Source organism: Labrus mixtus, chromosome 12 (genome assembly GCF_963584025.1).
Source record: "Labrus mixtus chromosome 12, fLabMix1.1, whole genome shotgun sequence".
Lineage (NCBI taxonomy): Eukaryota > Metazoa > Chordata > Actinopteri > Labriformes > Labridae > Labrus > Labrus mixtus.
The window spans coordinates 23,901,571-23,924,764 of NC_083623.1; the positions used below are offsets into that span (position 1 = coordinate 23,901,571).

Consider the following 23,194-nt stretch of genomic DNA (forward strand, 5'->3'; position numbering starts at 1 on the left):
AGAGGCTAAAGTCCACCAAGCGGGCGGCCCAGGTTCAAATCCAACCTGTGGCTCCTTACCTGCATGTCATTCTCCACTCTCTCTCTGCGCATAATTTCCGACTCTATCCACTCTACAATAAATATTAATAATAATTTCTTTGTCTGAAAGTGAAAAGACACATATTGTTGCCCCTAAGACTGCGTGTGTGCACCCACAGTCAGCTCCAGCATCAAGTGCGATTCAGAGCTCATGTCCGCGGCTCTCTGGGAGAAGAACAGAGTCTACTTACGCCTGTGCATCCGGACTGATGCCGAGGAGTTTGCTGAGGGCCACACACAGGCGCTCATGGAGGTCATGGTTAATCCTGCCCCCAGCTTTGACTCTCTCCGCGTTCCTCTCCAACAGATCCAGAACCAGCGGCCGCAGGTGTCGGGCGATCAGCAGCGTGTAGTCTCTCTCCAACAGCAGCTGAGCCAAACACTCCAGAATACACTGCCGGTCCTGCTGACTCCAAATCTGAGGAGAGATCATCCATACAGTCGGTGATGCTGTTTGTTAGGGGTGTGGGGTAAGGTGGTCAAAATATTACATTCTTCTTCATTATACCACGTGTATTATAGAGATACTTTCTCAGATATTTTGATGACCAAGAGTATCAAATATTACAGAAGCTTTAAAAATACTACATCTATCTTGACTGGGAGAAGAATTCATTATTCAAAAATTGCAAACAAACTCCTGCACTGTGCACACTGTCAACCAGTCTATATGTGTACTGCAAGTGTGTATAAGAGTGTGTTTGCATATTTTGGTAATAAAAAAAGAGAATTTGAATTTCTAGGTACCTCATATTGCATTGCAAAATTTGAAAACAAAAATGTCCTACACATTGTCTGAATTGCACAAATCCTTGGCAACCTGGAGGAGTTTCTTTTGCATTTTTTGATGGACTAAACCTTCTTCTATGCACCTGTCTTGGGAAATAAATACACTTTTTATATCTCCTGTACTACTGCATAATATCAATCATCAAAATGACGGCAATTGTATCATCGCTGTTGTTTTAATTCTTTTTTGTTTAATAACAAAACAGATCATATCGTGAGATCAGCATCAGCAGAGTGGCTGTGGATAAGTGGTAGAGTCAGTTGGAAGGTCGGGGGTTCGATCCCCAGCTCCTGCAGACACATGTCCGATGTGTCTTTGGGCAACACTTCACCCCAAGTTGCTCCTGCTGCTTCATTGACGGCATATGAATGTGTATGAAAGGGATGAGTTACTTCTAATGTTCACTTTACTCAGCAGGCTCTACCATCAGTGTGTGAATGTGTAGGTGTGACCTGCAGTGTAAAAGTGCTTTGAGTAATCTTAGGAATAGAAAAGTTACATCTGTCTTACTGCGCCCACTCTGTCTATATATTTGTCTGCATGTTATCTTGTTGTGTTTGTCCATCTGTTATTATCTGTCGGCGTGCTGTCCATAACTGTACTGTGAAGTGGAAAAGAATTTCAACTTGGGGACAATAAAGTCTAAAGTCTGCTGAATGAATACACATAGAAGCACATACAAAATATTCTAAACATAACGTAAATTACAAGGGACAAAAACACACAAGTGGGAGACATTTGAAAGGGGGAAAACAGATAAATAAAAATAAAAGGTTGATGAGCATGTAAGCTCAGTCTACTCCAACTCTGGTTAGTGTTGACCACTCACTACCAAAATAAAAACACTGAGGATGGACCGCTGCTTTGAAAATTCCTCTAATGTTCACTGCAATACATCGAATAAACTATCATGAGGAAGAAATGATAATAAATTATAATGCCAAATTGTTAATGTGGGTGGATGTACATCAAGCCAAACATGCAGGATTCTAAGCAGCTTGATAATGAGCAATTTGGCCTTTTGACCGGTCATGATAACATAGTTTTAGGTCCATTTCTCCTCTGATGTCAAGACATTTCTCCCCCTCTGTTTGAACAGAGGACCAGATCGTAGTAATCAATGGATACGACCACATTAAATGACACTATGCGCCTGCTAGATTCTGTTACACAGCATGTGTCTTCATGTTTATTCCAGATTTCAGGGGTCACGTGTAAATTATTCATTATTTCACAGTTATTAAGGTATAAAAGCTCAAATGACATTACAATGAAGTCGGTTGATCAGTGACTTGTGACATGTGATGGAGAGATGACTGAGAGCTGCCACACACACACACACACGTTTAGAAAATAAAACATTAAAGAGACATTAATGTGCTTCATAGCTAACAGAAATAAGAATATATTACCTGTTTGGACAGATACTGGCTGAGTTGGTTGTTCCTTTGGTCAACATGTCTGGATATGGTACCCAGAGAGGGCAGGCTCAGCTCTAAATTCTCCATCGTTTCATGTGTCGCCTCTGCAGCACAAACACAGCTAACGAACAGATTAATTGAATATAGTTCACCCAGAGTGTACGGCTCATCCCGTGCTCGTGTGTCTGATGTTGTATCACAACACACAGGCAGGCAGCACGTTTCCGTCACCGCTGTTAAAAAATCCTGTCCACATGTGAGTGAAGCGCATATCCTTCCGGGTCGGGGGGATGATGGAATCTCCCGTCGCGCTCTGATGACGCGCCCGCACAGCGACGCAGGGTCCGGCTCTCCCAGTCAGTCAGCGCAAAGAGAGCGAGTGGAGCAACTTTCTCTCGAGCAAACTCAACTATCTGCCTCGATTATATGACTTTATTAATGCCAGGAGGCTGTGGGAGGATGTCCTCGACTACTGAATACTGTTAATAGAGGTAAAGCGCGTCTCTTTAGTGGTTTACTGCTGTGTAAAGTGTGGATTGTTAACCGAGGAGGTGCGTTGACAGACCGCGGGAAAATGTCGTTACTTCCTGTGCGAAGAAGTCTTGGCGCGACATTACAGTTGTAAACAACGGGAGGACACACGACCGTGCTCAACAAAGTAAGGCAGACATTTAATATTAACTTACTGTAACCAACCCCTGTGTTATTTACATGTTGTTCGGTTGTTTAACATTAACACGGAGTTAGTACTTGTCTCCTCTTCAGGTCGACGTTAAGGTTTCCTCTGGTCTTTTGTAATTCAGTGGTAGAACAATGGTTATTTAACACACCACAGCCGGCTTATTAACACATGTGTTAATGGAGATTAAATATCCTGCTGTATTAAATACATAGTCTGTCATATTCCTCACTAAAATAAACATTCATACATGAGGAGTAAATGCAGCTTTATAAAAATTAAGAAGTGTAAAACGAGTTATGGTTAACAACTAGGGCTGCCTCAATTCAATTTGATTTTGATTCTTTCTTCATGATTCAACATCAATCTGATTCAATATTGATCGATTTGCTTCGATATCAATTCAATAATACACACAAATGACAGGAATACCCAGATAATTCATTACAGTACCTTCTGATATTTGTTAAATAATCATGTGTGTAGTATTTGTATAGGTTTAGTTTTATTATTCTTTAATAAACAAAGAATAAAAAACATTAGAGTACATCTCTGCCTGAGCTGAACATGACTGTGCTGTAAATATTTAATCTTAGTTTATTACTATATTTAGGCTTACAACCTGTAAGAAGAGTCTCTGTTCCAAATATTGTTTCCTACTGGAATCAGGGATGGGACAGATCAGATCTAATATCGGTGTCGCGTTCAATATTGATCTAATTTATATACAGTTTATCAGACTGACAGAACTGATCCACGTCACTGATCAAGAATGATTATTGGGCGCTTAAAAATGTCTCATTCTTGAAGATATTCAGACTGAACTGCCCACAAATCGTCTCCATCGAGACGTTCAGACAAGATGGAGCAGCTTTTAGTCAGTCTGAAAGGCTTTAACAATCCCTGTAATGTCAAACATTTTACCACTATTTTGTGAAAGGATATTAGCACAAAAAAAAAAGTGGTTCATGTTCACACACAGCGCTGTTCTCTCCCGCTGGCTCCTCTGATCTCATCTCGCCCCTGTAACACCTTTGTCACTACCTTAAAAGACCTTTCAGAAGGGCGGATCACTTAATCCCCCCCACTCCACCCCCACCCTCATTATACCTCTGTGACATTCACACTTGAGGCGAGATGTCACAGAGGCGTAAATATCTCTCCTTGAATGTGGACTTTAATCTCAATGAGGTTTTACCTGGATTAATAAACAGGGTACCTGGTGAAACCTTCAGCCTGTAACGCAGCGGTGTCCAAACTTTTTTTCTTGAGGGCCAAAATTGTCGTGTTAGAATCGCTCGCGGGCCACAGGTTTTGTTTTTTAAAATATAGTTTTAAAAATAGTAAGGCTTTGTAGATCAGAATCAAAAGGCTCGCTAAAGAAACCCTTTAATAAAAGAAATCAAATATTTTGATTTCTTCGTTCTACTTTATTTGTTTTTTTCTCAGAATCAAGCCTGTAACGTGGTTCATGTTTTTGGAAAAGCTTTCTGCATTTAGCTCAGGTCATTAAATGGTTAAACAACAGTCCGCTTGTTTCCAAAAACTTTGCATACGTTTTTTTTCATAGTTTACAAAAAATGTGGAAAATAGTAAAAGCTGTAGATTTAAAAAAAACAACAACATACATGTTACTGAACATTTTCTATTTGAGGAATATTGTTCAGTTCTTGTTAACATGAAAAATAAAAATAAGATAATGTGATAATCTTAATCGAGGCCTCGAGCCAAAATCTTCTGATTCTTCATTTGAAGTCACGGGCCGCAAAAAATCCCCTCAAGGGCCGCAAATGGCCCTCGGGCCGCACTTTGGACACCCCTGCTGTAACGTGTTCTCTGGATTATATTCACTGTAAACAATCATTACTTTATCCCTTTTTAGGATCTCCTTTTCAAACGGAGCCACAGCAGTACTGGAAAATGGAGGACATTGACGCTTATGCTTCTGGTAGTAAGTTTTAAGTTATTACATTCATAGAAACAGTTTTAATCTGTTGTATTTTTGTCTTCTGAGCATAAACTGTACATGTCGGGATCCGTCGCTTACTGTATTTTTTCTGCCTTTGCAATTGTTGTTTATTTTTTGTCAGGTATGTCCATATTTGGTCAAGAGGGCGGAGCTATAGAGAAGTGCAGGGTTGTCAGATATTTACATATCAGCTAATGATCAGTCTTAGTTAGCAACGTGCATAATTCATTTATTGTAACTGTGAAATCATGACAGTACAGGCTGTGGAGACACTATTTAATAAATCAAATATACAGTCGTGTCTTTACACATCGGCACACTGAATAAGACATTTTTTTTCGTGGTTAGGACTTGCCTATAAGACGTTAGCTTTATCATCTGTGTGACTGTAAATGAAACAATACAAAATGAACATCATGCTGTTTGCAGAAGACTTGAGGCTCATTAGGAAAATGTTAACTGAGGGGATACATCTGTTAGTTTAGACTAAATTGAGGTTTAGACTTTTCTGTTTCACTTTATAACACATGTTGATTCATCACAGTTTTTGAAGCGGGTATCAATGAAGACTCTGTGGATATCTACGATGGCCTGGACAGCAACATGAGCAGCAATGCAGGTAAGACTTGTTTACTTTTGTCAGCCGCAATGTCCCATCGTTTGTCCTGTCCTGTAGTTCAACACGTTTCACCTCATCCAACACCGTGCCTTACAAAGCATGAACATAACTTACCTTGAGTCTCATATGGTTTCATTACAGAGAAGTCACCTCCGCATTCCTCTCGACTGAAGGAGTCGATGGATCTGTACGAAGAGATGGTGACGGAGGAGCAGCAAAGCAGAGAGTCGACGTTCTCCGAGGTGAGGAACAATATTCTCTGTTGTATATCTGAGACTAGAGGGAGATAAGATAAGAAGCATTATTGATCTTAAAATGGAGAAGAATCACTTTTTACAGCAGCTCTAGAGTAAGATGAAAGAATGATAAAGTGATTAATAAAATATGCAAATAGTATGCCAAATGTATCTTTCATTTGGGTAATTGTGCATTAAAGGGTAATACACACAAGGTGCAGACTTGTCATCCTAATGATCAAATGTTTTACTGTAGGGTAGAACAGTATACAAATAATGACACTAGAATAAATCCAGAGTATAGTTTGAAATCTTAAGAGATGCATAATGCCAGGAGGAGGTATTTTAGTCACCTGACATCCTAGACTAAATTTGTGAATTAGTCTTAGACCTCACATCTTCAATCAGGCTATTTTTTATTATTTTGTTTGTGTTTGTTTGTTTGCAGCTGAAGAGCAGATTCCAAGCAGCTCAGAATCAAATCAAAGAGCTGCATCGGAGATTGGAGCAGATGGAATTTCAGGTCTGTTTTGTCTTATAAGCTGTTCAATCAAATGAGCTTATGTTGCATAAAATATTATTTTTAATTAAATGTCATATCAGCATTAAATCACTAACCTGTCTCGTGTGTCCCCCTTTAAACAGAACACCCGGTTAAACACCGAGAACGTCAGTCTCAAGAAGAACATCTCGGCACTCTTAAGGACGGCAAAACAGGAAGTGACCAGAAAAGATGCTGAGATCCTGAGATTGAACCAACAGTACGTGTGCTTTTCTTTTGAGATAAAGGGGTCACTTAGAACTTTATTATCTGTTTTGAAGAAATATAAAAGTCACTGTGTCAAAGAAGGAGTCGGATGACTCATTAAGTGACTCATAGGTACATCAACTTTTGGAATTGGTACTGCTTCTCTGTGTATAATAGTATTTTTATGTGTTAAAGCCAAATACACCATTAGGGTTGTAAAGGTACAGGCACTTGTTTTTAATGCATGCTTATAGGGGTGGCTGTGGCTCAGTTGGTAGATTCGGTCGTGTCTTAACCGGAAGGTTGGGGGTTCGATCCCCAGCTCCTGCAGCCAAAAGTCCGATCATTTTTATGTTTCATTTAAAATGTTACAATGAAGAAACCTGGGCAGGCCTACAAGTTGCTGCACTTTAGACAATCTGTAACAGGGATGTTCTAAATGTTCCCAATAAAGGGGGAAACTTGCTGCATTTTTTTTCTCTTACTGTATCAAACTGTGACTTTAAACCGAGGTACGCACCACAGCCAGATTTTTGTGCATAGTTACACCTCTAAAAACAATTCAAATCATCAATGTGTAAATATAGGAGCCTGTTTCAAATGATGGAAATACACATTGATGTAACAAATGAATGTACTCCATAATGAGTTACTATGACAACTTCATGTAAGAATAGTAAAAGATATTGTTGACAGGTATACCAACACCACTGCTGGTGTTTTATTTTAAGTTTTAAGTTTTATTCTACTGATTGAATCAATGTTTCATGATTAATCAGTTGATCTATCTTTGTTTTGTTTTTTTGCAGGTCAATGAAAGGTTTCAATCATCAACATCATAGTCAGTCTCACAATAATCTGCGGGACCAGAATTCATCTAGTCGAACCTCAACAGGCAGCTCCAGTAGGCCACCTCCTCCACCTACCTCTAAAGTTCCTCCACCACCCTCCAAACCTCCTCCTCCACCTTCAGGTCCTCCACCTCCACCCTCCAGTCCGCCTCCCCCTCTCCCACCTCTACCGCCTTCACTCCCGAGGGAGAATAAACCTACATCCAGGAGGGATCCTCCTCAACCTTCCAGGAAGGAGACCACCTCTAAGCCTGATGGACCCAGCATAGAGACACGAGCATCCTCTGATGTTCACTCGAGAGGTTCCTCAAAAGGGGATTGTGATGCGCCTGATAGATCCAGCAACTGTCCTTCGACCCGGCATAAAGAGTCAGACAAACACAAGTCCAAGCATAAAGATGAAAGATCTGACTCAACAAGCAGGAGACATAGAACTGGTTCGGATCCCAACAAGGACTGTCATGCCCCAGAGAAAAACAGATCTCACAGAGAACACAAAGACACAGAGCGGAGATACGACTCCAGGTCAGGTAAAGGCAGGAACCACCTAAACAGCGAGGGGCACCACAGGTCAGAGAGGACCAAAAGCCCTCCACCAGAGGTTTTACACAGCGAGAAGTCGAAAACACGAGATCAGAGACAACTCAAAGCCAAACTGTCCATGTCAGACTCTGAACATAGCTCCAAAGAGAGTCACAGCAGAGATCATAGAAAAATCAAGGGTGATGACAGACATGTTAAACGCTCAGACTCAAAGGACCGGAAAAAGTCCTCTTCAAATCAACACTCTGAACACAGCAGGGATACCTCAAAAGAAAAGGAAGGGCAAAGACTGTCTAAGAGTGATAACACGAAGGAGAAAAAAGGACATGAAGAAGACTTAAACAGAAGGCATAAGAGGAGAACTTTGTTGGAACCAAGCAAAGAATCTGAGAAATCAAAAGAATCAGACAGACATAAAGCTCCTGTCTGTAGTCAGGAAAGAAAAGAGAAGACTCAAGAGGCCCTTAAGACAACATCGGAGGGACCTAAAGAGACTCAGAAAAGCTCTGTGGAGGAAAACAGTCCAAACAGGAAACTGTGCTTTATGGAAACTTTGAATCTAACCCTTTCACCGATAAAGAAGCCAGTGTTGCCCATCGAAGACCTCACACTGCCAGACAAAGCATTTGTAACCACACCTGATGATGAGAGTTCGCAACCTAACGTTGAAGACATGTGTGTGATCGATGAAGTCGACAGCAGTGAGTTAGAAGCAGAGCCGTCTGCAGATGAGCCTAAAACACCGCCAAGTCCTGAAAAGTCACATAAGAGGCGTGATGAAGGAGGAGATGACAAGCAAAAGGACCAAAACAGAAGTGAAACTGACAAGCAGCTTGAAGATCATTCAGTCCAAACTACCTCAGATAAGAACACACCACCAGATACTGCAGAGACTCAGGGGACTGTGAAACTCACAGCCAAACCATTGCAGAAGGGTTCTCTACAGCTCGCTGACATTTCAAAAGAAGATAAAACCAAGCTTGTATCAGACAGCACAAAAGATGAATGTGGACGTTTGGAGGCTCCAGGTGACATGCCTGGAAACGTTTCTTTACAAAAAGTCAAACAAAGAAACAGGATAGATAAATCTGCTGCTGTTACAGAACCCAATGTGCTTGATCCAATTGTAGAAGTGAAATGTCGGACTTCTAAATCTGCAGTACAGAAAAACCCCCCGGTTGATTCAGGCAAAGAAACCGCTGCACCCTCAATAAAAGGCCCTGTAGCCAAAGATGCTGCTGACAAGGCTATTCTTGTAGATCGGCCAATTCCACCCACTATTCTACCTCAAGGTCGCCAGCAAAAATCATCCCTCTCGACATTCAATTCCTTACCTGAGATAGATGCCTGCGACCTGCAGGATGGTCCCAAAGGTGCAGAAGCTGTTTCCAGTTCACTAAGCTTGGAATCACTTCCACAAGAAGGGCTGAGTCTTCCTGAGGCCATCTACATGTTGACACAAACAAACGAAGACATCAACGACAAGAGTGACAACACCGCTGAGCCGAGTTCTTCCTCTGGTTGCATCGGCGTGTCCAAAGTCAGCAGTACAACAGAGGAGACGGCCCAGCCAGAGAAGTTCAAGGATCTAATTTTCACGCCTAAAAAGAACTTCAGTCCGGGTAAAAGTCATGAGAATAACTTGGAGCCTTCCAGCTCCATGCCATTTCTCCATGATGAGGACTCCATGATGCGCACACTGAGCAATTTGAAGAGGATCCCTGACGCCATCAGCCCTCTGAGGAGCCCAATGCGGAAAACCAGGAGAAGCCATGTCCATGTGGACGGCAAGCCGGGTCACGTCAAAAGCCTTCAGAAAGGTAAAGATCAAATATTATTACAATCAAATTTTCATATCCACAAGATCAGAGTGGATGTGGTTGCAAGTACTTTTGAGGTCCTTTTGATAGAGAAGAGATTTTACTGCACCAAAGAAATCATCTGTTTGACAAACTCAAATTTGTTTTCATGGTCAAATGTGAAAGTTAGTAGTGTGAGAGTCTTACACCATCTCTGAGAAAGATCAGTGACATGATGTTTGTTAGATGTTCATGAGACATTTCAAGAGGAGGAACACTAATGTTTTAAAGACATCAAATCTCAAAGATCATTTGAAAAACAGACATGAAGCATGACAAAACAGTAATGAAAAAACATCAGAATCTGCAACCGTCATATTCTTCTACATCAATATGGGCTTTTTTTTTTCAGAGTGGGTGCCCCTTTCTTGTAATGAACCACTAAGAAGGCAGTGGTCTGAAATGCCATAATATAAGACCAAAACCAGGCACTTAGTGAAAAGTTCTGAAAAACATCTTGCAGGCAAAACACATGAAGTCTAAGCAAATAAGAGCTTATTGTATTGTGGTGCCAAAGTAAATTAAATTGAAGGGGAAAAAACAGTAATCTTCTAATTGAGCAAGCATATCTGATTGGGCTGAAAGAACTCAGAATCAGGTAAAATGTTAGAAATCAGTATCTCTTTGCTCAATCTGTCATCATGGCTTCAGCTATGTCAAATGCAAATTACAAAATACGAAAAACTTTGTATTAACTTCTTTCCTCCCTTCTCCTGTACAGAGTTCTCCAGCCCACCTATTGATGCTAACTTGAAGAAGTTGGATGTAAACAAAGAAAACAAATATCCAGGTTCACCTGCAAACAATGACCCACAAAATGTGGTGGACAAGGAGTCTGACGTGCCTTCAAGCCTCTCTGACATCGACTTAGAAGAAGGGGAAATTATCAGTGAAAGTGACGAGGCAGCAACAGGTTCTCCTGCTCCGTCAACCAAGAGGGCAAAGTTGGCTCAACCAATCAAAAGTAAATTAAGTCCTAGGTCTTTATTACACAGGACATCTGAAGAGAAGCGAGTTGTGTCTAATGAAATAATTGAAAAAGCGGGTGCATCGTCGAGAAGTCCAAAGAGTCGATTTAAAACAGTTTGTCCCGCAGCAACCAAAGCTTCTTTTGCCAGTGTGGACGCAATAATGGGAACATTCAAGCAGGTCCGCGCTGAGATCCGAAAAAAGTACATGAAGCTTCATAAAACCTTCCCCAAGAAGAGCTTCTTCGGTATGATGCACAATTTCCAGGAGTCTTTCTTAAATTTTGTGGATGGCGCCAATTTTGTTCAAGTTTGCAGCCAGGAAGGGGAGCTCAAGTCCCAGCTGAAGAAACTGATCACTTCTGTGTTCGGCAAAGTTTCAAACAATGGTATTGTGAAACGCATCTTTGAACAGCAAGCATCCGACCTGAAGCAGAAGTTGTGGGACTTTGTAGACGGCCAAGTGGACTACATGTTCAAGGACATTCATGTGACACTGAAGAGCCTTTGCAAAACAACAAGAGCTCAGGCTGAGGATAAAAAGTTCAGTGGAAACGAGAAAGTTTCCACACAGGCTCCATTGAAGACTCCTCATTGTCAGGAAACGAAAGCACAATCTGCTCCAACCAGCCTGAATCATATCAAGCCTTGTGCCGTGGCGCCTTACAAAACAGGCCTTGGTAGCAGAGGCAAAGATATCAGAATCACACAGGTGGAAACAGACCAGAATGCTGACTCGCATCCAACAAATACACAAACTGTGGTCAACTTCCTGCCTCCTAAAAATGTTCCTTCAACCCCAGACAAAAACAACACATCATCTTTTCTTGTCCCTCCAAGTGGCTCTCTGCTTGACAAAACAGACTTTCAGCTTCTCACAGAACAGCAAGCCTCCCGTTTGACATTCAACCTGGTGACAGACTCTCAAATGGGAGAGATCTTCAAGTGTCTCCTCCAAGGCTCTGACTTACTGGAAACCAGTGGCATCACCGGAGATAACACGACCTGGTCCCTCAGTTCGCCAAGGAAGGACGGGGAGAGACTCCTCAGCATCACAACTCCAACCAAATTCGACTCTCCGTCTAAACTACTTTCCCCGCTGAAGTTCGACACTCCCTCTAAACTGATCACAACGTGGTCCAGCATTTCACCTCGCAAGATATCGTCTCCGCGATCCAAAGATCAGACGCATCTCAATCCAGCTCTGTTTGATGAAAGTTGCTTGTTAGAAGTGCCAACAGAGAGTAGAGCAATGCAGCTGTCCGGTTTGGCTTCACATAGGTCGTTTTCCATTCTGGCTGAAGATCTGGCCGTCTCGCTCACCATCCCATCCCCCCTCAAGTCCGACAGCCTTCTCAGCTTTCAGCAGCAGCCGAGAATGCACATCATGTCCACTCCAGACAGCGTCATCAGCGCTCACATAAGCGAGGACGCTCTGATGGGCGAGGAAGACGCTAGCGAGGATATCCACCTGGCCCTCGACACGGACCTCTCCAGCTGCAGCTCCAGCACCAGCCTGGACTCTGAACCACTCGCCACACCTTTTGTGTTCAAGCCCGAGCTGCCCGTGCAGGCGCTGGTGATGGAGCGGTCCAACGATCATTTCATTCTGAAGATCCGTCAGGCGGCAGCGGGGGCGGATGTGACGCTCACTGCCGACGACAGCTTGAGTCAAACTCTAACAGAAGAAGATCAACACCATGGCGGCGACGACGACACGGCAACTCATGCTGCAGATGATTTCTCAGACGAATCCAAGAAAGGTACAACATCAAACGCTGAACCATCAGAGACCAACCTGTGTAACGTTCCTAAAACCTCAGAGATCTCTCAGACTGCCTCTGGAGAAGAAGAGAGTTTGACGCCGACAAAGGATCCATCCCCCAAAAAAGACAATTCATCACCGCAACGAAATACCTCAAAGGATTGTTTTTCTGAAGATTCCCAGATATTGACTGAGTCTCTTAAAGTTCTGCCTCCTTCAGATAAAAGTTTGCACAATGCCGTTGAGAGTGCTGATCAAGTGTTTGGTCAGATCAGCAGAGAAGATGTCAAAGACGCTGCTAACGAAAGCTCAAGGCAAATGAGACACAACAGAAAGGATGACATGACAAGTCCCTCAAAAGCTTCACTGTCAGGTTACAGTCCACGTCATCTGGCTGAAAGCTCTGAGACAAATCAAAGCAGCCGGTCATTTGTGTCCCGTGATTCTGACTCGGAGAGACATGAAGCGGAGGTGTCAGAGTCGGAGAGGAGTCTCACCATCGCAGAGGATGTGAGCAGCACACCAGAGAAACACATAAAGGATGCTGGGAGAAACAGAAAACGGAAGAAGCACCAGGAAAAATCAAAGGCCAAGAGGTCAAGGAAGGAAGAGGAGGACAGTACAGATGAGGTGGTGTCTAACTGCCAGATGGACAGGAGTGAATCCAAATCCTCCCCGGGATCTCTGTCCCCCAACAACCTCTATGCCAAGAACGTCATCAGGAAGAAGGGCGAGGTGGTGATGTCCTGGACCAGGTATGGACTCAGTTCTTTATTTTATCAGCCCGTCTCCCCCCAGGATTTAGTTAGTTATGGGTTTAATGTTAAGCATCCTCAATATTTTTATAGACTTTACATTATTTCCACTCGTCCCAAACCTTTGGAGAAATGTCCAACCTCCAAGATTTTATCAAAACAGTCTTACTCGCCTTTTCTTCAATAAACAATATACAAAGTAACTGATATGAAATCATGCTAATGAGTACATCTGCTGTGTGTTGGTGCGACTCTGTAGAGCCCAACCATATAAGTTTTATAAAACAGATGCTGTGATAATTTAAGATGAGAAAAAGCTTACAACTGATTTGGCAACCAATTTCATGAATTAAGTGCTGTAATGAAAAAGTTTGTTTTCTTCATTCCATTTTCGGAGTAAGTTCCACATAATTATAGAGTAGCGGTTGAAGGATTCAATTTTTAAGTTGTGATTAATCACTGAATTTTAGTAGTTAATAGTGAGACATGTTTTTTTAATCACGTTTGAAATTCCCTTATTTTGCTTTACAAACAAGTTTTTATGCTTTTATTTTGAATGTATGTTCTGTCTTTGGCTGAGGGTTCTTTACTTCCTGTTTGTATACAAACTTGCTTTTATTTTGAAAGAAAATCAGGAGCTTCTGGGAGACTGAAGGTCACTAAACCACTTGATATTATGTTGTCAGTACCACTTCAGGTGGTCTGTGTGTGTCGAGATGTATTTGATGATGATGCTTTTCACAACAATGATAAACTACGAGAGAAGGACAGCATCGGAGGAGAGCAGCTGCAGAATTTAAATATTGAAACGAAGGCATGTCAAGCTACAGTTAGGGCAGCAGTGTGGCTCCTCAATCAGTGCATTAACATTAGGGATGTAGGAACAGCGGCTCTCTCTCTCTCTCTATTTTCTCTCTGTCTCTCTCTCGTGCACAGCAATTTTATGAATTCATTTTTAAAAAAGGTCGTAATAATAGGCTAGTGGAGGAGTTATTAACATACCTGGGGGCCTGTGGGAGTATCGAGATGTGGGAAACTGTCGCAAATACACCTTGTTTGTAATGTTTAGGGAAATATGAGCAAGTGAATCACCATCATCTGGAAAGGAGATCGTGTGTGAATTAATCATGTGTTCCTTAACATGTGTGCAGAGGGTTTTACAAAAAATTTTGATGGTTGCATTAAAAAAAAAATTTTTTTTTTGCTGCTTCCAGAGACGAGGATCGAGCTATTCTGGTTGAACTGAAGACGAAAGGAGCTTCCCGCGACACTTTCTCTGCTCTGTCAGAGAAACTGAATAAACCATCGGCGCAGGTTAGTCCATGTTTTTAGAACGTCGGCCGGTTTCTCACTTTACAGGCTGTATTTGGGATCATCCAATATCTGATTTTCCTTCTCACAGATTGCTCACAGATTCAACCAGCTCATGAAGCTTTTTAAGAAGATGGACCCCTGATCACTCGAGACTGTGAGGAGGATTGTTTCATGAAAACAGATCTTGTGGTTGGAACATTTCCACACACCAACAACACAGGTGTGCGTGCGCTGTTTTTGTAGCGCTGGAAGACGTGAACGCAGAGTCAGCGGATCGATCCCCACACGAACTCTTTGCTCTACGATGTGGGGACCCGCTTACCCCCTCCATCAGACGAGTTGACAGGAGATGGACGGCCGTTTGAAACCAGATCGTCAGAGTGTGAAGTGTTTCCTCTTTATGCTGTTTTGAAAAAGAATTTGAAGTGTGAAAAATAAGATTTCAACAGAACTGACAATATGGATCACTACACAGTAAAATAAATCATCAGTGTTAGTTGTTGATGCACTTTTTGGTGTCAGACGCCGCACTGCACACACTACTTCTGTTACGTGCTGATGTCTGCTACTCATGCAGCATTTACAGCATTTCTCTCTCTTTAGGATACACCGACTTAACAAACCCTCAAATTAATATTAGTCCTTAACTGATGTTTTCCTCATACCGGCGGAGGAAAACCCCCTTCAGACTCAGATGAATCCAGAGCACAGGTGTTCAGATTTTAGTTTCTAAAACACTCAAACAACTGTTGGAATGAACCTTGGGTGAAGCTATGGGTCTGGCAGGTTGGGCTATTTTAGTACAGTTTTCTATTTTGGATATTATTTTAATAGGTGTATTGGTGTAAGAGGTCGGTGCTTAATTGGTTTGAAGTTTATAATGTTTACATGCCCGATTCATGTACAGGACGATTTCCTTATCTCTGTTAATCAAATGAAGCATTTTATCTGTTGGCCTGAACGGCTCTTTGTTCAATTTAGCCCAATGCTTAACAACAGCATGGAACACAAATGATGTGAATATTGTGCAAATAAAGTTTTATTTATTTATTCAGGGGGTCAGCTTGTATTCATTGGTTCATTGACAGAGTGATGTAATCTGTGTAAGACAATATTGGCAAATCGCCCAAATGAATTAAAAAAGATCGACTCCAGTTGGCACCAGTGGAAGATAATGTATGAGGTAGCACCCTATACTGTTATCAGCATGACAAATATTCATGAAGTGGGCCACAAAGTCCTGGAAACCAGGCCAGCACCTAAGAGGGGGAGGGGGAGTAGAGTGTTGTAACAGACAGTGATGTGAAGCGGAGGAAGGATGGAAGGAAAACAAACATTTGGCAAACGTCCGACAGACTGCTTCTAAGCATCACCACAACGTTAGTACACAAAAGTAATCACCCAAAAGGTGATTTTTTTCTAATAAATTGGTGATGCTAAGCAAGAGTATACAGGATGTTTTCTTCTCAAGTGATAGTTTGTCGTCCTACTCTTCATGAGATAGTTGGATGTGCAAACACCTCCTTAAATACTCTAAATATATCTAATTATGAGGTTTCAGTCTTTCATTTGTTAACTTAATATGCAAAATAGAAAAACCTTTATTGTGGAATACATAATGCATTAAGTGCAGCAATGATTCACAAAATCATATTAAATACATGATGTATCAAATCTGATTCATACATTTTCAACATGGTTCTACGATGTAATAAGCCACAACACATGGGTTCATTATATTTTGCTTCAGTCCAGTAAGTATCTGTTTTCAAGTATCAGTAACTATTTGAACATTTTTCTTTGTATTTTTCAAAGTCAGTGAAAATATCCATGAAAAATCTAATTTGTGTCACTGATTGACATCTCATGGAGCCGTTTTCTGTAACCTGATATTAAAAATGTGCACAGCATGTATCTGGTTGTAGTCACCAGATTTTTTAAGGGGGGAAATAGTCTCACCGACGATGAAGTGGTCTCAAAAATTGTGTAAAAAAATGTGTTTCATTGGCTTTTACCGTGAAAAAGCACTTGCAATGGTAGCTGAAGTCAGACAGTTCCTAGGCAACAGGTCTACATCAATGATCCACCTCATGATGAGAGACAGCCCAAAAAACTCTGGGGAAGTTATGTAGTTAATAACATGATGCAACAAGGGGACAGGAGCACATAGTTAATGAAGAGAGAGGGAGAGACAGGAGCTCAGTGTGTCAGGTTTCCCTGCAGTCTAAGCCTATAGCAGCATAACCAGGAGCTGGTCCAAGTCTGAGCCAGCAATAAGTATACACTTTATCAAAAAGGAACGTTTTAAGCCGAGGTGTCAGCCTCCCTGAGCCTGAATGGTAGATCATTCCCAATTGGCAGAGGCCTGATAACTGAAGGCTCTACCTCCCATACTACTTAAAGTTCAAGGTGTCAATGAGTGTGAGGTCAGGACTCTTTGCAGGCCAGTCAGTTTCCACACAAAACCTAGATACATGTTTGTAATGGGCTACTCTTTGGATACATTTTGAAACAGGGAAAGGACGAAAACAAACTCAACACAGAGTTGAGAGTTCACCATTGCAAACTGTTGTACAATAAGGAAAAGGCTTGAACACGTTGTACATGTGGGTGTATTGACATCTCTGTCGTTGTTATTTCCAGTGTAGTGTCCTCTTAAAAGTGTCAGGATGAAACTGACCCTCAGGGCGTTATAGGGCCATGTGGTGGATCAATGGCTTCAAACTGGAGTCCCAGTTTGCCACAGCATCAAAAATAGTGTCAGCCACACTGCACAGTGGGGTCTGATCCGTCTCCACGGAGACCACCAATGAGCTCCGATGTTTGCACAGGTTTATCTGCTCTTTTATACTGGCGTTTTGCTGAACACTTGAGACAAGGACCCTAGAAAACATGTAAGTAAACCATTTCTTTCATCGCTTCTTTGATCTCAATTTGATGGAAAACCTACAGATAACGTATTTATGCATTGACAGATGATGACAATGTGACAGAAGATGGGTGATTGGAATTTATTGGGGAGTATATTGGAAGAGGTCCACATTCATTCCACCATCGTGGGGAAGATCTGGCTCACCATCCTCTTCATTTTCCGGATGCTTGTCCTCGGTGTCGCAGCCGAGGACGTCTGGGACGACGAGCAGAGCGAGTTCGTTTGCAACACCGAGCAACCGGGCTGCAAGAACGTCTGCTACGACCAGGCGTTCCCCATCTCGCTCATCCGCTACTGGGTCCTGCAGATCATCTTCGTGTCCTCTCCGTCCTTGGTTTACATGGGGCATGCCTTGTACCATTTGAGGACCCTGGAAAAGGAGAGGCACAGAAAGAAAGCCTGTCTGAAAGCCGAGCTGGAGGGGAAGGACCCCGTCCAAGAGGACCACAAGAGAATAGAGCGAGAGCTCAGAAAACTAGACGAACAGAAGAAAGTAAGGAAAGCTCCCCTCACAGGCTCCTTGTTGCGCACGTATGTGTTCCATATCTTAACGAGATCTGTGGTGGAGGTGGGCTTCATTATTGGTCAGTGCGCTCTGTACGGGATCGGACTGTCTCCTCTGTACAAATGTGAGCGCTTGCCTTGCCCCAACAGTGTTGATTGTTTTGTGTCTCGGCCGACAGAGAAGAACATTTTCATGGTATTCATGCTGGTTATAGCTGGGGTTTCTTTATTCCTCAACCTGCTGGAGATTTTCCACCTGGGGGTGAAGAAGATCAAGCAGAGCTTGTACGGATACAAATATGGAGACGATGACAGCGTGTACAGGTCAAAGAAAAACTCGTCGGTGCAACAGGTCTGCGTGCTCACTAACTCCTCACCGCAGAGGTTGATGCAGCTCACACAGAGGACCTGTCATGCTGTGCCTGACGCTCATTGGGAGCCTTTAAGTGTTGTCCCAGGGGCCCCTCAGAATCAGGAGGGGTCGGCCAGCTCCCACCAGCGTCCCAGCCAAGCGGACATCCAGGCTCTCCATCAGCTGGGAGTGTTGGCGCGACGGCCTACTTTCGACAACGGGATGCCGTCGAGCAGCAGCAACGAATCAAACGGACTTCAAAGCTCAGGGCAGCCTCAGTACGCAGGACCAAGACCCACACTGATGGGGGGCCACATGGAGATCCCAGCGTCCCTGAGGATCCCGCAGAGGAAGCAGAGCAAAGTGAGTGTGTGCAAGGAGTTCAGTGACACGAGTGATTCTCCAGAGAGCGGTCACTACCCCACAGCCAGGAAGTGCAGCTTCATGTCTCGAGGAATGTCCGAGGGGAAGCTGGCCTCTCCGTCTGACAGCACCGACTCTCAGAGCGGGACGGACGCAGAGACCCAGCACCTGAACCAGGGGGAGAGCCCGATGATCACTCCACCGCCTCCATCCAGCGGGAGGAGGATGTCTATGGTAAGAGCAAAAACTCTCCATGTTTTCCTTATTTTAATCTGAAGCCCTTTGAAAAATAAATGTATCTATTTGGGGCGACTCGTGAATAAAAGTGAATAAAAAGAGGTTAACTCGGGGCGCTGGTGGCGCGGTGGTTGGTGCGCGCGCCCCATGTATGGAGGCTGTCGTCTCAGGCGGGCGGCCCTGGTTCACATCCCACCTGTGGCTCCTTTCCTGCGTGTCATTCCCCACTCTCTCTCGCTCTCTCCCTGATTTCCGGCTCTGTCCACTGTCCTATCTCTCCAATAAAGGCACAAAAAGCCCAAAAATAAATCTTTAAAAAAAAAAAAGAAAAAAAAAAAAGAGGTTAACTCAATTTAAAAAATGATCAAAAACCAGGATGGAAGATATGGAATATTTCTGAAGCCTTTATATGCAAAGTGGTGGTGCAGTTATAGGGAATTTATGTGTAACGTAAAAAAGTTACAGGAAGAATGTGCATCTTTGAGCCAGCATGAAACCAAAACAAACTGCTGGTTGGTGACAGTTCTGCTTTTCTGAAGCCTCCGCTCTCCTCCAGCATCAAACCTCCAACCACTCTCCACCCCCGTTCACAAGAGGCAGTTATGAATTAGAACGCACCATCATTAAACACCATTAAGCTGCAATTGCCTGTATCCTGCATTGTTAGAAATATCAGAGTGTAAAGGGAACTAATCGAAATATAAACAATCAAAATGAGAAAATACACATCAAAAGATATACATAATATCTTTATTTCCTTTTTCACACATTTATTCCTGCATGGATTCTCATTAATTAAATAACATTTTAAGTGATCTACATTATTTAGTAGAAGTATAAATATTCTTTTTCCTGAACAGATCACTTCATTTAATTCAATTCTTTTACACAGTGTTGTCATGTGGCTTTTCTATGAGTCCATGGAAATAAAAGAAATGAAACAAAGAAGTGATGCCATTAAAGTTACACATTGTCATGTGTATTTCCTTCTGATGTCTGGCCACCAGCAGCCCGTAAAAATATGTTGTAACTGTTTATTGAGTTGTTTTTTTAATACCACATCTTGTAAAAGTAATTTGAGTCTATCTTTGGTAGATCTCTGCTGCCCTCTGCTGGAAAGAAAACTAAAATAGAAATACAGCTCTCTTTTTCTCTCTTTGTTATTTGATTTACAAAGAGCTGGGACAAATAATCTTGTTATAGACATTTAGTTATTAAAAACTGAAACTAAATCACAGAAAGCAGTCAGTTTAGTAAATGTATATCTTTCTTTATCTTAACATAATCATCCATTATGTGTGGGTGCAGTTTCTCACATGGGAGTTGTAGTAGTATAGCAACATTTGCAACATCCCCAAAATTGTAGTAACATGTTTTAATTTTAACTTTTATTTTTATTTTCTAATTTAAGACGAATCATATATATAGGACGTTTTGCATTTTATAGGAAAATAATGGAAATTCCAATAATTATTATATTTAAAAAAACTTTTAAAAACACACTAAATAAGACAAAGGGAAAATGAAGTAGGTGCTCAGAACAAAAGAAGAATGCAAAGTTCATTTTACCTGTAAAGTAAAGTAAACAAAATAAATTAATAAAGGGAAAAATGAGATTAGACCACAGAAAACACAACCACAGTCTACAGCAGACCATGTGATGAAACGATTTAATGCTGCTGTGTTGAAGTTTGGTTAGACCAGATGGTTTTCCAACTTTCCCCTCATGCCCCCTTTTGGTGAAGGAAAAACCACGCCTCCCTTCTCGAGAAGTAAGACTAGTACTGTAGTATTCAAAATTGATCTAGTTGAAGGTCTCAGTTCTCATCTCGGAATCGAAAGCATTTTTCTACGAAATCAAGACCGGTCAAGACCATCACTGATTGGCTATTTTTACAAGTGATTAAGAGAGGAAACACCCCTTTCTAGAAGAAAGTAGTTGGACTTTTATGCCCAGGTTATGTCCTCAACCTTCCCAGTGTTACGGTCTAAGTGAGTGATACGCCCCCTGCACACATGATGATGATTTTTAAGTGATATTTATCGTCTCTGTCTTGGTCTCATCATGCCTTGGTTTTGTCTCGGTCTCGGATATGTCTTGGTCTCGGTTAGTGTGGTCTTGACTAGGACACTAGATTAGATGGTATCAGCGGAGCCAGCAGAGAGAGAGCATTGCTGTGTGTGTGTGCATGTCCAAATGTGTGTGTTTGTGGAACCCCCGCTGTTGCTCTCCCGACATTCTTCTGCAACACTGTAACACAATGTGAATTCACAGACTCAGACTCCCATATTATGCTGTTGTAGGGTAAATAATGACTGCCATTACAAAGCGCGATATTTATGCCTTGGGGACATTTCACTTTCAATATGAATATCAAAGAAGTGTAATAGGGGGATGAATTGATCCCCCCTTCGTGCAGTAGTAACAGATTCGATACAGGGGCAAAGCAGGAGCGAGCCAGTGGGGAGAACAGTGCCGTGTGTGTGTGCTGACTGTGTGTACGTGAATTGTGAAGCTCCCACTGTGCCGTGCTCTCTTGTGTTTCTGCTATGCCATAACACTATGTGAATTCACAGAGATGGAATTTCACAGAGGAATTTACAAAGACGTGATTACGACTGAGCTTAGTTGCGACGCTGTCGAAAGGGGATGTTGCAACTTTTGTCTGTTTGAACTTTTTTATCAGCTTGTGCATCCCGAGAAAATATTTGTAGCATCTAAACTCAACCTTCAGTTAGAAATGACAGACAAACTCTGAAATGATTGAGGTTAGGATAGGGGGAGCCACTAAGTAATCCAGAGACCAGGATCTACCTTATTGGACATTGCCCATCTTACATAACATGCTAAACCACTAGACCAACAGACCGTACCAAACTCGCTCTACTGACCGTCTATTGCTTCACGTCCCACAGATTTACTCTGAACTTGGGAATTCCGCACTTAGCTTTTACGCTCCAGAAATGTGGAATACTTTACAACACACTCAGATTGACACTCTTCTTTTTGTTTGGACAAATTAAGACCGTGATCACAAACCACTTCACCACAGTGCGCAATTGTTTTTTTTACTGAGATCATCCTGAGAATCTTTGTAGTTTCATTTGTGTTCCTTTTTTTGTATCTCAGCAGTGTTGTAAATGAGGGAAACCTCAATTATTGACTTTGGTGGCTTAAATAAAGGTTTAATAGTAGAGGTTAGAAAAAGGGATTTCAGATAGCTAGGCACTTTATTGTCATTGTATAAAAGAGCACAACAAAACTTTGTTTGCAGCAATCCTGTTCAGCAGTGTTACAACATCTGGTCACATACTGTATAAAAAGATATATCTATGTACATTTAAAAATACTTGTGCTACATTAAACGAGCAGAGAAATCAATCAATCAAGTTTTATTTATATAGCACCTTTCATACAAATCAAAAGCAATTCAAAGTGTCATTGCATTTAAAGAGACACACACACCAAAACGGAGCGTTCTGAGAGAGCTGGTTTATACAGGGTCACAAACCTCCTCTGGTGCTTGATTCATGTTATATTTTGACCAAAGCACAGCACAGATGTTTCATTTAGACCACAGGGGGACTGTTTGAAAAGGGGGAGAAGGGGAATAATATGTCCTCTTTAAATAAGTACAGTTAAAGTTCAGTGACTGGATGAATATATAAGTACTTATATTCCAGTGTCTTATTAAAAAGTTTCTAGATAAATAGGTAAAAAGTGCAGTGACAGAAGGAGTAAACTGTATTGTGTATTTGATGAATTATAAAGTAGTTATTGTACGTTGACTTAACAAATTAACAGTAATAATGCAGTGGCTGAATAGTTAATCTAACTATTATAGTGCAATGAATTTGTGCTGGATGCTGTTTAAAGACAATGTGGTTTTATCTGTGATTTAAATAATCATTTACTGTCTGATCTTGTTTTTTCTTTCAGAGCATGATCCTGGAGCTGTCTTCTATCATGAAAAAATAAAATGACAAAGACTGTTACAGGACGAGCGCTTACAGGCCGACAGGATTTCTAGAGGGGCCGATGGATCTGCTTTCTTTTCATACTGTACATATGTCTATGCAGTATTTATTTCACATAAACTCTTACTGCATTTGAAACATGTGAACATGACATTAAGAGGTAAAAAAAGATGCTTCATGTTTTGTCAAAATGATATCTCCAACTTCTGATGACTTTTTTATTGACAGATT

General features: G+C 41.8%; 3 protein-coding genes across 3 annotated transcripts in view; 2 read left to right on the forward strand and 1 right to left on the reverse strand.

Annotated features, from left to right (window-relative positions):
- The window catches only part of mdn1 (midasin AAA ATPase 1), a 65,582-nt gene extending 63,056 nt beyond the window's left edge, over positions 1–2,526 (reverse strand). The window contains exons 1-2 of the mRNA XM_061051263.1: positions 2,283–2,526; positions 272–498 (exon numbers count right to left, since the gene is read on the reverse strand). Of these exons, the coding sequence (XP_060907246.1) occupies positions 272–498; positions 2,283–2,378 (323 nt within the window). The 5' untranslated portion in view covers positions 2,379–2,526. The remainder of the gene's footprint in view (positions 1–271; positions 499–2,282) is intronic.
- A 113-nt stretch (positions 2,527–2,639) lies between these two features.
- Positions 2,640–15,647, forward strand: casp8ap2 (caspase 8 associated protein 2). Its single transcript, XM_061052664.1, has 10 exons — positions 2,640–2,949; positions 4,853–4,921; positions 5,484–5,558; positions 5,700–5,800; positions 6,243–6,317; positions 6,440–6,555; positions 7,352–9,756; positions 10,517–13,283; positions 14,498–14,597; positions 14,686–15,647. The coding sequence occupies exons 2-10, from the start codon at positions 4,891–4,893 to the stop codon at positions 14,737–14,739; spliced, it is 5,724 nt and encodes a 1,907-aa protein (XP_060908647.1). The 5' UTR covers positions 2,640–2,949; positions 4,853–4,890; the 3' UTR covers positions 14,740–15,647.
- A 1,731-nt stretch (positions 15,648–17,378) lies between these two features.
- gja10b (gap junction protein alpha 10 b) lies at positions 17,379–23,047 on the forward strand. Its single transcript, XM_061052663.1, has 3 exons — positions 17,379–17,491; positions 17,573–18,982; positions 22,926–23,047. The coding sequence occupies exons 2-3, from the start codon at positions 17,594–17,596 to the stop codon at positions 22,962–22,964; spliced, it is 1,428 nt and encodes a 475-aa protein (XP_060908646.1). The 5' UTR covers positions 17,379–17,491; positions 17,573–17,593; the 3' UTR covers positions 22,965–23,047.
- The last annotated feature ends 147 nt before the right edge of the window (positions 23,048–23,194 follow it).